The 16,469-nt window shown below is 38.9% G+C and overlaps 1 protein-coding gene across 1 annotated transcript; it reads left to right on the forward strand.

The window, feature by feature from the left end:
• On the forward strand, window positions 1–4,589 carry LOC148837038 (extracellular calcium-sensing receptor-like). The gene is made up of 5 exons (XM_088914800.1): window positions 1–152; window positions 379–670; window positions 1,779–2,003; window positions 3,093–3,216; window positions 3,676–4,589. The coding sequence occupies exons 1-5, from the start codon at window positions 76–78 to the stop codon at window positions 4,587–4,589; spliced, it is 1,632 nt and encodes a 543-aa protein (XP_088770926.1). The 5' UTR covers window positions 1–75.
• Window positions 4,590–16,469: the final 11,880 nt, after the last annotated feature.

The raw sequence follows: 16,469 nt of genomic DNA on the forward strand, positions 1-16,469 counted from the left end.
CAGCCTGTTTGCAGGCTTCAGGGAATAGCAGCTTTTCCAGACTTATCTAGAGACGGAGATATCCTGATCGGCGGGATGTTCCAAATCCACAGCAATTATGAAGAAAAAATAAACTCCTTTACAACCAAACCAGAGCCCCCAGAAGGGAAAAGGTTAGTTGTTTCTAAAAAAATATGTTTTAAAATCTACAGGTACTGTATGTACAGTATATAAGTATATTTTATACATTCTTGTGTTGTAATTCAAATCACCTTTTATGTTTGAAGTTATGTTGCAAACAATGCAATTTATAGATGCTAAACTTACACATTCAAATCTAGTAGAAATTAAAGTAAGAATAACTAAAACATAATTATTATTTTTGTGCATTTCTCCTAGCTTATTCTTTCTAGAATTTCAGTCGGCACTGACGATGATCTTTACAATTGAAGAAATAAACAACAGGACTGATCTTCTTCCTGGTGTGTCTTTGGGATATAAGCTTTATGACACATATGGCTCCATAACTTTGGCTTTAAGAGCAGCAATGGCTCTGATGAATGGAAATGAGGAAACTCTCTCTGACAGCTCCTGCTCCAGACCAGCTGCAGTTAAAGCTATAATAGGAGAGTCTGCATCATCACACACAATTGCAATCTCAGCAGCAGTTGGACTTTTTCGAATCCCTGTGGTGAGAAATTCTTAATTCTAATACTTACAATTTTTATATCATTTGCACTGCTGAAAACCATTTTTTAAATGTATTACCATAACCACAGGGAATGCTTTTCTTTGTGTAATGAACTGCATTCAGAGCATGGTTGGTCTACAAAACTATATTCAGCAAGTTATTTTAAATTCTAGAATTTTTAGATATTGTCTCTTCTTTACAGATCAGTCACTTTGCTACATGTGCATGTCTCAGCAATCGAAGAAGATTTCCATCATTCTTCAGAACCATCCCTAGTGACTATTATCAGAGCAGAGCCCTGGCTCAGCTTGTGAAGCACTTTGGATGGACCTGGGTTGGGACCATAAGAGTTGACAATGATTATGGCCACAATGGAATGGCTACTTTTGTGGAAGCTGCAGAGAAAGAGGGAATCTGTATTGAATATTCAGAGGTGGTTCATCAGTCTCATTCCAGGCAAAAAATTCTTAAGAATGTAGAAGTGATCAAAAAGAGCACTTCAAAGGTTATTGTTGCCTTTTTAGAGCAAGGGGATGTAATTGTTTTGATTAAAGAATTATCCCTTCAGAATGTAACTGGTCTCCAGTGGATTGGCAGTGAAGCCTGGATCACTGCTAGTGATGTTTCAACAGCAGAAGGTTATAAAATTCTGACTGGATCTATGGGATTTGCTGTCACTAAAAACAAAATAGATGGATTTAGAGAGTTTTTATTGAATGTGCATCCATCTAAATCCCTGGGAAACGCTCTCTTAAATGAATTTTGGGAAACTGCATTTAATTGTTCTCTGACAAATGATGACAATGCCAGAAAACAGTGTACACTGTTGGAAGATTTAGGAGAACTAAAAAATGGATATGCACAAACGTCTGAGGTTAGAATATTCAATAATGTGTATAAAGCCGTGTATGCTGTTGCATATTCTCTTCATAATTTGCTTCAATGCAAGAAAGGCCCTTCTGCCAATTATAGCTGTGATACATCAATTCATATTGAACCATGGCAGGTGAAGTAACCTTTATTTTCACAATGCTTTAAGGCATTTACTGTATATATCTGGTTGTAATAGAAACACTTTTAACACAAGATTAATATTTCCAAGTCACAGGTACTTGAGCAACTGAAAAAAGTGAACTTCACAACTAAGACTGGAGAAAATATATTTTTTGATGGCAATGGTGATTCAACAGCAAGATATGACTTAGTAAACTGGCAGCTACTTAATGGGAGCACCAACACATTGAGCATCGGTTACTACGATGCTTCACTCCCTGCAGGTCATCAGATTGTCATGAATCAAGTTAAGATGGTTTGGACAGGTGGGCAACTTGAGGTGAGCATAGGGTTTTCTGAGAAGAAACATTACACTTTGCTGTAACAGGTATGTCCCTTCTCTTACAAGAGTATCTGTAGAAAAGTAGCTCAGAACCTAATAATTGTTACAGCTTTAGGTGACTGAGAAGTGTCTCTTAGATTTTAGATACGTTCACTTTATTGGCCATATACAATTTCTTGTATTAGGAATTTGTCGTTTCGCATACCCCAACTTGCTGTCCATGAGGACACACAGACAGAGAGAGAAGTTGGGGGGTCAGAGCGCAGGGTCAGCCATTGTACAGTGCCCCTGGAGCAGTTGGGGTTAAGGGCCTTGCTCAGGGGCCCAACGGAGTAGGATTCCTCTGCCAGCCGCAGGATACAAACCAGCAACCTTACACCTACAGGCACAGATCGTTAGCGACAGAACCATCACACCGTATCATACAAATACTGTACATAAAGTAACTTGTGTGTTGTATGTTGTTTGTAGTATAGTTTGTAGTGTAGTAGTATAGTGTTTTATCATTGTAATAAATATTTGTTAACCAAAAGTATCTGGTTTGTTACTTCTCTCAACAAAGCTGTGCCAGAAAACAAAGAATTCACATGCCTCTACTTATACTAGCCGCTCGGGTATATTGCTCGAAATCACTTACAAGGTGCAGGTTCTGAATAATTATTTCACTATTGACTAAACCGCTCGGTCAATTCTTGATTTTCACCATTTTAGTAACTCCCAATTTGTAACATAATAAATATGTTATAAAATCCAGTGGATAACAGTGAAGTCTTTTTCAAAAGAGATTGCTTTCATGTAATTTTCCTTTTATACTTCAATGGTAATAAAGTGTTTCATTAACAATGCATAAAAGAAAAAAACTGATATCTAGTATACTCTATGTGAATATTGTAAAAGAATGATTGATCAAGGATTTTTTTACTTTTTAGAAATTTATAAGAATAAGTATTTAACCTTATCTATTGTGCTACTCATTGATACTTTAATTATTTAGTATTTAATGGAGAATATTCTATGTTATGTAAGCATAACCTTGCAAAATGTTATTTTTCCACCACTAAAAATATTTTTGTCCTTGTTCTGCAGAAGCCTGAGTCAGTGTGCAGTGAGAGCTGTCTCCCAGGCACTCGAAAGGCAGTTCAGAGAGGAAGGCCTGTGTGTTGCTATGATTGCATTCAGTGTGCTGAAGGAGAGATCAGCAACACTACAGGTAAATGTCACTGCATTCAAGATTGTACAGTACATTCCCTACTGTACTTCTTATCATCAGCAAACATCTTGTACACACAACAACACATGCAAATGTAATAAAGATATCAACCAATTAATTCCGAAACAAACAGATACATACTTCCTTAAATGGAAATTGCATTCAAGTATTTTTAGATTTCTTTCACAGTATAGGTAGAATATAAAGACAATTGGCAAATGCGAAATTACAAATACAATTTTAAATTTCACCATTTTTATGAACATACCTAAAAATCAAATCTGGAATAGGCTCTACGGCTGAAAATTGTGTTTCCCCTTTCTATTTTTTAGTGAAATTAAGCTTTACTTGTTTTTTTGCCATTGTGACTTCTAGATTTGTTTTTTTTGCAGCCTGTGCACACTGCTGCAGCACACCACTAGAACAACTCTTAATATCTGTATCTGTTTTTCTTTGCAGATTCTAATGATTGCATCCAATGTCCTTTGGATTATTGGTCAAATGAGAAACGAGATGAATGTGTAATAAAAATAATAGAATTCCTGTCTTTTGAAGAAATCATGGGAATACTACTCATGATATTTTCTCTGGCTGGTGCTTTCTTCACCATATGCATAGCCTTAATCTTCCTCAAATATAAAGACAGTCCAATTGTCAAAGCAAATAACTCTGAACTGAGTTTCCTTCTGCTCTTTTCATTGACTCTGTGTTTCCTCTGTCCACTTACTTTCATCGGTCAGCCCTCTGACTGGTCCTGTATGTTGCGCCACACAGCATTTGGGATCACATTTGTCCTGTGCATCTCTTGTGTTCTGGGGAAAACAATAGTGGTGTTAATGGCCTTTAGGGCTACACTGCCAGGCAGTAACATCATGAAATGGTTTGGGCCCAAACAGCAAAGTTTAAGTGTTCTTGCTTTCACACTCATACAGGTCTTGATTTGTGTTCTCTGGTTGACAATATCTCCTCCTTTTCCAAATAAAAACATGAAATACTACAGAGAAAAAATAATTCTGGAGTGTGACCTGGGATCTGCAGGTGCATTCTGGGCTGTGTTAGGGTATATAGGATTCCTCTCTGCCATGTGCTTTGTACTCGCTTTCCTGGCTCGGAAGCTGCCTGATAACTTCAATGAAGCCAAGTTCATTACATTCAGCATGCTCATATTCTGTGCTGTCTGGCTGACTTTCATTCCAGCTTATATCAGCTCTCCTGGGAAGTTTACAGTAGCTGTAGAAATATTTGCCATTTTGGCTTCTAGTTTTAGTTTACTGTTCTGTATATTTGCTCCTAAATGCTACATAATTGTGCTAAAGCCTGAACTGAATACAAGGAAACACCTAATGGGTAAAATACCCACAAAGTCACTTTAAGAGCTTTTAGTGCATTTATCAATTACATATATATAGTATTCTTGTACTGTACATCCTCAAACACTACAATTAATTAACTGAAAATGTCTGCACATACTGTAAATAAATTCAGGAGGACACATGTTTGGAAAATTTATTAAGAATCAACTCATATAAAAATGTATTAAACCAAAAGAACCAATGTCTTATATCAGTGATGTTTGGTGAATTGCTTTACAACAATAAAAATGTTTTAGAAGCACAGGTGCCCAGCTGCTATGCTCATATCTGAATGACTTCATCACTAATAAAGAACGTAAAGAGCAAATCCTCTAGTGCAGGATTCTGTCTCCTGTCACCTCATTGTACTCTCAGTGGAAATCATCTCTGTGCTAAACAGTGCTCATCTCCCCACGAGCCTCCATAGGCTATTAACATTATTTGTCAGATTTTAATTTTATACATCTTATGTTGAAATACTTTAATTCTTTTACCAGAATTCAAATCAGTTTTAATTTTTACCAGCTGTACCTACCTGATTTACAATAAATAATTTCTGCAGTAATGAAGCATGCTGTTAACTACATATTTTACAATGCCTACTGTCCAAACAAAAAACTAAAAGAACAGATGAATCTTCTTTTTTGTACAACAAAGAGATGAACACTGAACAATACAGCTTCTACATCATGTAGGATAATATTCCAGCTCTTCTGTGAGGTTTCTGTGATTGTATGTTCAATTAAGCTAATTCTTAATTGTTAAAAAAATTGTGGAAAACATAGACTTAGCAAAGCTTAGCAAAGTCTTTCTCACCTGTTTCTATATTTTATAGATTATAAAAACATTGAGGACGTTAAATAATACAGTTTAAAAATTTGTGTGTCTCTAACATAAAAAGAATATTTTCTTTGCAAATTTAATTTGATATTTTTTACATATGGAATACAGGGACGTGTTAAATCAATTTTTTAAACCAGATTGTTATATTTATGGTCACTTAATGTCAGTCATTCTTTTCATTTATGGTGCATCTCTGTTTTGCTTACAGATAATAAATTCAAGCAATTCTCTTTTAAATGAATTACTTAAGTATTCATGGAGTAAAATTCACTTTAATATTTTTCAGCCATATTGATCTGTAAATAGCTCAGTGTGTACAGTAAAGTATATACAGTATTCTTTCACTCAGAAGGTGAGAAACTTTACTCATTGTGATAGTATTCACTTCTAATATCTTATGCCATGCTACCAATGACATTAAGATGTTCTGAGAAGGTAAAAAACATTTTAGTGTATTTTACATGAAGAAAACTCCACATCATTGACCTTCGCCAAGCTTTTATGTCCAATCCATCCAGCTCACTGTGTCACAAAGACCTGCACTCTTTGTCTAGAAGCCAGTGAGACATGGTTTGTCATTTCCAGCCTCACCGCCAACAGAGTTTATCATACAGTACATGTGTGCTGTGTGGCCTCACGCTTCCTTCCAGTGATAACTCCACCAGGTACATGATAGGTCTGGGGAGAGGACATGCCAGGGCAGCACTGGACAGCAGTTCTTCCTGTGTGGTTTGCACGGACTTCAATTCTAAAACCAGAGGAGTGAAGAGTGGCTTCTTCTCTACCCCTCTACAGACTGCTGCAGTGGAAATGGATTCTCAGGAGCTACTGTACATCACCCTGCAGCTCATAACTGGCAACCCACTGAAGCTCAGCAGGTGTGAGCCTGGTCAGCACCTGGATGGGAGACCTCCTGGGAAAGCTAAGGCTGCTGTTGGAAGTGGTGCTAGAGGGGGCCAGTAAGGTGCGCTCACCCTGTGGTCTGCGTGGGTCCTAATGCCCAAATATATTGACAGGTACCCTATACTGTAAAAAGGTGCTGTTCTTTGGATGAGACGTAAAACCAAGGTCCTGACTCTCCGTGGTCATTAAAAATCTCGGGGTGTTTCTCAAAAAGTGTAGGGGTGTTACCCCAGCGTCCTGACCAAATTTCCCATTGGCCCTTACCTTATCATGGCCTCCTGATAATCCCCATCTCTAAACTGGCTTCATCACTATGTTCTCGTCCCCACTGAGAGCTGGTGTGTGGGGAGCGTACTGTGCACACTATGGCTGCAATTGCATCATCCAGGTGGGGCTGCACACTGGTGATGGTGATAGGGAGTCCCCATTACCTGTAAAGTACTTTGAGTGGAGTGTCCAGAAAAGTGCTAAACAGTATAAGTGTAAGAAAATTATTATTATAATAGCTCCAATCTAAACAGCTCAGATAGAGCTGTTTTTCTCATGGGTTTTCCTTGTTTTTCTCCAACTGGCTTCCTCTCCTACTGCCCTCAGACAATCCAATATGGTGCTCTCTCCTCTCTATCCTAGGCAGGGACACTTCACTGCACCTCTCCAGGTGGTCATGTTACCCCTCACCATGAGGGAGGCCTATTGGATCCCTATTTCCCATTCATGTATTAAGTGCCAGGCCTCCCTATTGCCCATTAAGGTTCAATGCGGCCGAGTTACCTGGCTTTCTAGTGATATCACCATAGCCGATATTGTTCAACACTTCAACAGAGAATGCGTACCCACCCACTCTAACCCCACACTACCTGCCTCATGCCCTTGTTCAGCAGGTAGACAGCTGAGCGAGGCTCTGGATCAGCAGTGCTGAATCTTCGAGGAGCTCCTCATATCTAAGACTGTCAATGGCACTTTGGCTCCTGGCTCCGCCCCCTTTTCCACACCTTTATATGGAGGAAGCCAAGCTGTCTGCTTCCGTGACTCATGCAAACATCGCACACTTCCTCTGTGGCACTGCTTCATCGGCCACTGCCTTCTAAGGTAATCATGTGGCTGTTACTATTCAACTGCCTTGGGCTGAGGCTTGCCATAGACAACATTACATGTTTGCTTCTTTATGCCCAGTCTTGTCACTATCTCTCCATGTGGAGTGCCTTCTACGTGTGAAAGTCCTGTGGAAGGGGCTGTGACGGTTGCCCGCTCATCCTGACATCTTGATGCAGGTAGGGATGGTTTTATTGGCACCCCCTGATTGGGCAAACTGGTCCTTGAACAGAGAATGCCGATATGCTTGGACCTGATCCAGACAGTAGTCTACACTCTGCAGAATTCATTTTGCATCACTAGAGGTGGGAGGTTTTCATGTCCTGCTGAATGAGCGGGATCAAGAACCTGATCTTTGTCCAATCTCCATAGCTCGAATTCCTGAAAGTCCTGTTGTATGATGGGAAGACTGCCTTTATACTCAGATTATACTTGGCAGCTGTTTTGGCTAGCCATTGTAGTCTCAGCAGTCTGGCTGTTTTCTTGGCCTTCAGTCCCGTCTTGGGATGTGACAAGTAAAATGGGTGTGATTAGTAAATGTATGTAACAAGAAGACACATAGAAATAACAAACTATATTAAAACAGCTTAATAGTGTCTACTTAATACTTTTAACTATTTAATTGAAAAAAGTATCTCTCAAGAATAGCATAGATGTCACAATGTTATTCTCTGGTTTTAAACTTCTTTGTGTATATTAACCATCCTTTTAAGCAAATTTGTATGTGAACTCTGGCCTTTCTCCATCATAAACATGTCATTGGGTTAGCAGCTTATTTTCTTTGGTATTAACCCTCAGAGGGTAAGTGTCATTTCTGTCTCTGGTATTAGTGGGGCACACGTAAACTTCCCTATTCAGAAATTTGGGGATTCCTATTTAACGCATTTTGAACTTCATTTCAAGTTGATTTAACTACCTCAGAGACACCCCTGAACAATAGAAAGACATTAATTATGACATGTTGACTGTTTCGAAAGAGGTGTTTAAATGCACTCTAGGATGTTACTGACAACAGCAATAATGTTGATGGTTGTTGTGGTTTTCACATCAGGGGAACAGCCGGTTTGCAGGAATCAAGGATCAGAAGTTTTCTACATTTATCTAAAGCTGGAGATGTCATGATTGGGGTGGTGTTTGAAATCCACAGCAATACTGAACCAAACCAGATCCCCCTGAGGGAATTAACTAAAAGTTTGACTAAAAGTTTGTATTGTTGACTATGAATTTCTTTACATATATTTTCCTAATTTCATCTCAGGATGTCTGGTCTCAAAATATAACATAGCCACATGATGTCTTCATGCATAGCTGGCATAGTTCTCAGGGAAATGACCGAGTGACCTCTCCTGGAACAAATTATCTATTTAGCAGAAGGGGCTGCTTGTCACACAAGCCGGCAGTAAAGAAAATATATTTACTAGTCAGCTTTCTAGAATGACCATATATAGCCACAATGCAAGCAGAGTCATGTCGGAGTGTATCTTGTATCATTTGTTTCACTGTATAAAAGAGCACTGTAAGCATTGTCTTTTGATTCTTGTGTACAAGAGCAAGACTCCCATATGCATATGAAATAAAGACGACTTTCAACACACACTCTTTTGGTTAATGCCCTTTGTTTGGCACAACACCCCTAACTGCAAAAGGTATGTTAAGGTTTTTTAAAGACAATAAATACATAGATTCTTGGTATAAAAATATGTATGAATGTATAAACCTGTGATGGAGTGGTGTCTGCTCCAGAGTGTGGTGTATCCTGCTTTGTACTTGTTGCTTGCCAAGATGGGCTCTGGCTCTGCTTCGATACTGTGTTGGATAAAGCACTAAGAAAATGATGGATGGATGAATTTATAAACATTCATTGCTCCTTTTTCTGTACATGTTTTTAATACATGTAGCAGCAAGGCTTATTAAAAATACAGGAATTAAGTTTCTGCTCCTTTGCCAGTCCCGCTCTCCCTCATCTCAGTGGTGCTGGATACAGAGAGGCCATTCCATTTGGTTCACATTTAAGGTGTTTTTCTAGCTGATACAGTTTCCTGATAAGGAGCAACTCCCAAGGCTGAGATTCTCCAGCCATCCTAATAAATGGTCATCTCTGGCTTCTTACTGTCTGGGAGATTCCTTGGGAGAGTCACATCCCAGGTTGTTTACAACCCTAATGTCAGAGAGCATTGTTATTAATCCTCCACCTCGATCAGCCAATCAGGAACTGGTAGGGCAGGGTAACCCCACATGATGCCCGCAGAACATTCAACCAATGAACGACCGTAGTTCCTCCAGATAAAACAGGCAGCACAGGGCCCAGAAGGGGGCTCCTCCAGGACATTCTCAGACTCAACTCGGACAATCACGTAACGGCCAGTGAGTCCGAGTGCCAGGACTTTACTTTGTTCTAAGAGTTGAGAACGGAGGTCACCCCCGCGTATCCAAAGGATCCGCCCGAGGTTAGCCCAGCAGCAGGCCTCGTGAACTGCTGATAATCCATCGTGAATGCTCGCCTGATCAACGAGTGAACTACGGTCGAAACTTTCCTCAGCTGAATCTCAGTATTCAGGACTAGCTCTACATTGGGAACCAACCAGTCTTCTTCCCATCTAAAGAGTGTGACTTGCTTGGACCCGCAGTCACTTTCCATGTGCACAATCTCTGCTAGTTAAGCCAAGATTGACTAGCCAGTCTTCAGAGAGCCCACTGCCAGCGCATCACAGCAGGAATCTCTCCCTCCTCCTCTCACACCTCATGCCGAACCAGGACTGCCTGGCACCGGGCCAGAGGATGCCGATTGGACGCAGCAACAGCCTGTCGCTGTTCCCTTTTGTCCGTGGGAGATCTGAATCCACATTGATTGGATGAGTATTCAAAATTCTGCATTACAGCTCGAGAATTCAATTGTTACCTCAGGCTGAGATGGTATCAATTTAATTCCTTTGAGTGATTTATTTGCCTTTGAGTATCTAGTGTAGAAGTTGTAATCAAAGTTCATTTACGAAACGGTATAAATGAATGGTGTACTGAATGTATGTCCCTCTTGGTTTGTAACTCTTCGTGATTGAATATTTACCTTTTGTATTCTGCTAACCCTCACTTTTAAGATCTGTTATGTTTATATGCACATTTTATGTATTAATAAATGTATTGTCATGTATTACTATCCGTGTGTGTGCGTTGCTGAGTTATCCCGCAAGGTCGGTTTTCTAATAGCCATCAAAGAATCATTTTGTGACTTACTGCTACAATTTATAACTGTCCCAGTAAATGCACAAAACCCCTACACAGAATTGAAAACTTTAGTTGATTTCCTTAGCTTACTCATTGGATAATTCCAGTCCATACAGACAATGATCTTTGCCATTGAAGAAATAAACAACAGAACTGATCTTCTTCCTGGAGTATCTTTGGGATATAAGATCTATGACACATGTTGATCAGTACCTTTGACTTTAAGAGCAGCCAGGACTGGAGCCATAGGGGGGACAAAAGGGGGTATCGCCCCCTCAACTGAACTGTCCTGCCCCCTCGGGTTTGGACTAAAGTATTTTTTAACATATTTTTGAACGCTTATATAACTTGTGCCCTAAAAAATAGTTATACTTTGTCAATGGTCAGATAACTACAGTATACTAACCCCTAATTTACATCAGAAGTGACAACCTCGTTGCTGGTTGGATAATGTGTGGGTGGGTGGACCCACCTGCAGATGTGGCTTTCTGTTTTCCTTGAGGGAAATTTGGAGGGAACGATTCGGTTTTCAAGAGGACTGGGTTTAGTAACTGGAAGCACGCTACAGACAAGCCTAAAGGATTAACCAGGCATGCTAACAGTAAAGAGCATCAGGGAGGTGTGGCCATTTGGAAAGAACAACAGATGTGACGTTCCACAGGCAGGGAAATTACAACACTAGTTATTGTCGATCAGCTTTCACGAAACCAGCTTTACGTGTCATCAGTTATAGACATTATTGAATTTCTTGTCTCTAATAAACTGCCTTTAGGGGGCACCATTGATTGACAGAGAAAAGGGCAGCAGTGGACTTTTTCTCTCTTTATTTGAATACACTTTGAGACACAGAACTAGTGCAAGCTTTCAATATAATTCCACGAAATTCTACGTATACCTCACATGACATTCAAAACAAAGTTATTGAACTGATGAGTAACGTTGTGACAGACGAAATTGTCAATTAATTGTTAATTACAATTAAGGTGGATGGAACTAAGGATCCAACAGGCTGTGAAAATGTTTCCATAATCCTTCAGTATGTTAACCAAAAATACACGATACGAGAAATGCTGCTGTCAGTGTCGAGCACTAAACACTGTGACGCGTTATCGCTCACCAACCTAGTTCTCGAAGAGCTTTCAAATGCTTGACTCAGGACAAACAAAATACTAAGTCAGTGTTACGACAGGGCTAGTGTTATGTCTGGAAGGGAAGGGGGCATGCAGAAACTTATTCAAGATAAATTAAACTGAGAGGTGGCTTATATTTATTACTTCAACAACCAATTACATCTGGTGGTTGTGCATGGCATTTTGTCAAGGAATGCCATTGAAGATTGTTTTAATACATGCTAGTTTTTAATACAAGTTTCTGAGAAAGCCCACCGTACTGTAGCTGCACAGTACACCGGAGAAACTCTGAAACGTTTCTGGATCAAAGGTGGACTGGCCACCTTGACACTATGTCTGTGATACTGAAATCGTTCGACAGAAAAAAGAGTTTTTGACAGGCATTGAAACCACCAGAACTAACAGTGCTGACGTAAAAATTGAAGCTGCTGGATAACTCAAAGCAATTACAGAACCAAACTTCAAATGTATTTCCAGTATGATTCATAAAGTCTTAGGGCTGCTCGACCCCCCCCCCCCAACAAGTTGCTGCGAGCCGAACAAACTGATCTAGTCACTGCTGTTCAGCTTATTAAAACTGTCTCCGATTGCACTGGAAGTTTGTGATCAGATGCTGAATTTGAAAAACTGTGGGCAAATTGCAAAGACACAGATGTAGCTCGTCCAAAACAAAACGACTTTGCAAGTCTCTGAAGGAGTACATGATTGAGGGGACACTTGGTCAACACGAAGAGGGCTGCTCCTGCTTTTTGGAAAGGAAACACATAAAGTCTTCAAGCCAAACACATTTTAAAGACCGCGACTTGTGAACATTTTCACAACCTTTACATGAACGTATCAGTGAACTAATTGACAGAACATTATTAACTCTTCACATATATAGTTGACCCTTACCGAAATAAAAACAGGACATAAAGAAAGGGTTTCAGAAATAAAGCTTTATCCCCCGTGCTTACAGGCTGGATAATTGGAGACTGTGCTGTTCTGCTTCTTATGGTCTTTTATGGGTTGTTCACATGAATCCCTGTTTATCAGTAGTTCTCTCGGTAGTTCTCTCATAGTGATCGTATGTGCTGCAGAGTTACAGTTGGTCCATAATTACGCATCAATCAGAAACCTGAGGTTCAGGATAAGACAATTAGCCCACTTATACATTAATGTAAAGGTTGTGAAAATTTTCACAAGTCACGGTCTTGTATTTGGTTTGAAGGGTTTATGTGTCTATCTTACAAAGATATTGACATTTTGACACAGAATTTCGTGTGTGGGCAAAAAAATGTATTAAAAACGACAAAGTGAAGGCTGTGAAAACATTTACAGTGTACCTTATGCATGATACAAGTGTTTTCGTAACTCTAGGAGGTTTCGTGAAAATGCTATTGACTTGCCAAAATCAACAGTATCGTATTCGATTTACTAACTTTACTGCAGTCACTTTTCTGTAATCTGTACAGAACCATGACATCTCATCAATGTTTGGTACCAATAACCAGGGGGACTTCACGGACTTCCTTCTTTGAACTTAACTGTGCTCCAGTAAATAATGTGCAGTATATCACCTTCTGCAATGCTTTGCGTGATAAGCACATTGTTTAATGGGGTTGACATTATCACTATATCACTGTACGACACAGGTTTGAGTCGGGGTTTCTGTTAATAAAACAGAGCATCCTCCAATAAATTGACCTACTGCATGATTTCTTTTTTAGTTTCAGCTAAATGAGGGGAATACAAATTCAAATCAGTCAGGATCTCGGAGTTTAATAAGCAAGAGCTTATTCTTGTTCGCGTATCAAGAACATTGTCATCTAGACAGTGTACGTTAGTAAACAACAGAGAAAGTCACTGGCTTAACTGAAGGTGTAACCCGTCTGTCTTCACTGTTATGGTGTGGTTTCAACATATTGATAAGCTGTTCTCAGGTTACTGGCAATTGTAAAAATAACCGTTCTTCCCTCCTTTGTTTAACTTAAAGAATTCCGTGAAGAAATCCTTAATTACAAAACCATCACTTAATTTATCCAGATACACACATTCATGCCAGAGCCAACAACAAGCTATAATAGTGGACTATTTTTATGTATTCGCCATATAAGAAACAAACCGAAAGTAATGCTCTGATCGCACTTTGCCCATTACCACTACAAGGAAAATAATAGTTTTTTTTTAAAATAACTGTTATTTTCCTTGTAGTGGTAATACATATGTCAAAGCATTCCCAAAATGTCCATTTGTGATATTTTAGCTGCTTAGTTACACGATTCCATATTAATATAACTACTGTATCAAGTGTTATTAAATCAGTAATTTTTTTTTTACAATAATAGCAAGTCGTGTTCTTACTACGTATTCTTAGAAAAGGATAAAACATTATTACTTTTTATGAAGTACAGTATATAAACTTTACAATGTTAGAACAAGCACATTTAAACATAACCCATTGTAAGTTACCAAGTTTGATGCATAAAATAATTATGAGGAAGGTAGAATACTGTTTTGTACGTTTTCATATTTAGCTATCACTACCATCTACTGTGTGTAAATTAGATTACTGTATGTACAGTATTACATGACAGTACTGTTTGTGTTTTCCGCTACCAAAATTTACTTTTGGATTTTCTCTATGTGAATGTAAACTGAAAAAGGCACATCACCTTCACAAGCTACAGCAGAGTAACAGTTTAAAATGAATAAAAGTCTAAACGGTGTACAGCTTAAATTCTATAATTAGAAAAAGATTGTCCCTCAGCATTGACCGGGATTCGAAACCAGGTGTTTTCTGGTAATAGCCTAAATGCCCCCCCGTTAAGCTTTCATAGCTCCACCTGGCTGTTTTACAAAGAACTGTAGTCACATTACTGAACATTTCTAAAACCCTGCAGTCTCCTGCAGTCTAACACAGTCTCGTGCAGCCACTCAACCGCAAACTACTGCAGTATCCCTCATGCATTATAATTTCAACATTTTTATTCACAAGATTACACCATTTCAGAGTAAAAGTGACTTATACAACATTATTATCAACATTCATCTTTTGTCTTTTCAGCACTCTTAATATGATGAAATCTATTCCCTAGTCTTTCATGTAAAATATTCTACATGTTTTATTTGCAGGAGCCTGAGTCAGTGTGCAGTGAGAGCTGTCTCCTAGGCACTTGAAAGGCTGTTCAGAGAGGAAGGCCTGTGTGTTGCTATGACTGTATTCAGTGTGCTGAAGGAGAGATCAGCAACACTACACGTAAATGTTAGTGCATTCAAAATGATATTGCAAGTTTTTTGCTCTACTTCTTCTTATCTTCAGTGACTCATATACAATTCCATAGAGTGAAAAGCATACCATTTTCAAAATGAATTACAAAAACAATATTTAATAAATTAATAATAAAAGTATTTTATGTTCATAATAATGAACATAATATACATATAAATCTTTAAAAAATAAATATTCAAACATTTATGTGTAACAACAACACATATTCAGCTATAAAAAAACTGTATATCTCTTAAAAATGTTTTTCTTTGCAGATTCTAATGATTGTGTCCAGTGTCCTTTGGATTATTGGTCAAATGAGAAAAAAGATGAATGTGTGTTAACAATAGTGGAATTCCTGTCCTTTAGATAAATCATTGGGATACTGCTCATGATATTTTCAATGTTTGGAGCGTGTTTAACTATGGGTGTAGCTTTGATCTTCATTAAAAACAAGGACACTCCTATTGTTAAAGCCAATAACTCTGAAATGAGTTTCCTTCTGCTCTTTTCATTGACTCTGTGTTTCCTCTGTCCACTTACTTTCATCTGTCAGCCCTCTGACTGGTCCTGTATGTTGCGCCACACAGCATTTGGGATTACATTTGTCCTGTGCATCTCTTGTGTTCTGGGGAAAACAATAGTGGTGTTAATGGCCTTTAGGGCTACACTGCCAGACAATAACATTATGAAATGGTTTGGGCCCACATGGCAGCAGTTAAATGTTTTTGCTTTAACAACTCACTTTTGTCGGAGGGCTGCAGCCAGACAGACCTCACCCAATACCTTGTCTTGCCAGGGTGAGGGCCCTCTACTGCACCCTTGCTCTCTGGAGTTTCATTCGTTTACATTTCTACAGGATTTATAATAAGCAGTGTTTGAATGATTCTTTCCCCTCTCTTTCCAAACCAAAATATGGCATTTTATAAAGACAAAATCATTTTGGAGTGTGACCTCGGATCTACAGGTGCTGTGTTAGGGTATATATTGTAGGAGTCCTCTCTGACATGCTGTTTGTGCTCACGTTCCTACTGTATTTCAGAAGTTGCCTGATATCTTCAATGAATTCAAATTCATTACATTCAGCATGCTCATATTCTGTGTAATCTCGATCACCTTTATGAGCTTATATCAGCTACCCTGGGAGGTTCACAGTGGCTGTGGAGATATTTGCCATTTTGGCTTCTAAGTTTGATTTACTTACTGTATATTAAAAATTAATTTCATTCTACTGTAGGTATCCTGGGCGAAATCTAAAATGACAAACCCTTTGAGAATTTCTGCTTAACATTGTATGAACTTCACGCTCACTCTTCCTCCCCTGAGTCCTCCTGTGCACCATATAAACAACCTCATGTGTCAGGTTGTTTCCGATCAGAACGAGACGTCCTCATGCATTCCAGGATGTTTTTGCAGGCAGCAGTGTTGATGATGGTTGTTTCTGTTTTGATATTGGCAGAA

This window comes from Atractosteus spatula, chromosome 4 (assembly GCF_055471065.1).
Source record: "Atractosteus spatula isolate fAtrSpa1 chromosome 4, fAtrSpa1.hap1, whole genome shotgun sequence".
Lineage (NCBI taxonomy): Eukaryota > Metazoa > Chordata > Actinopteri > Semionotiformes > Lepisosteidae > Atractosteus > Atractosteus spatula.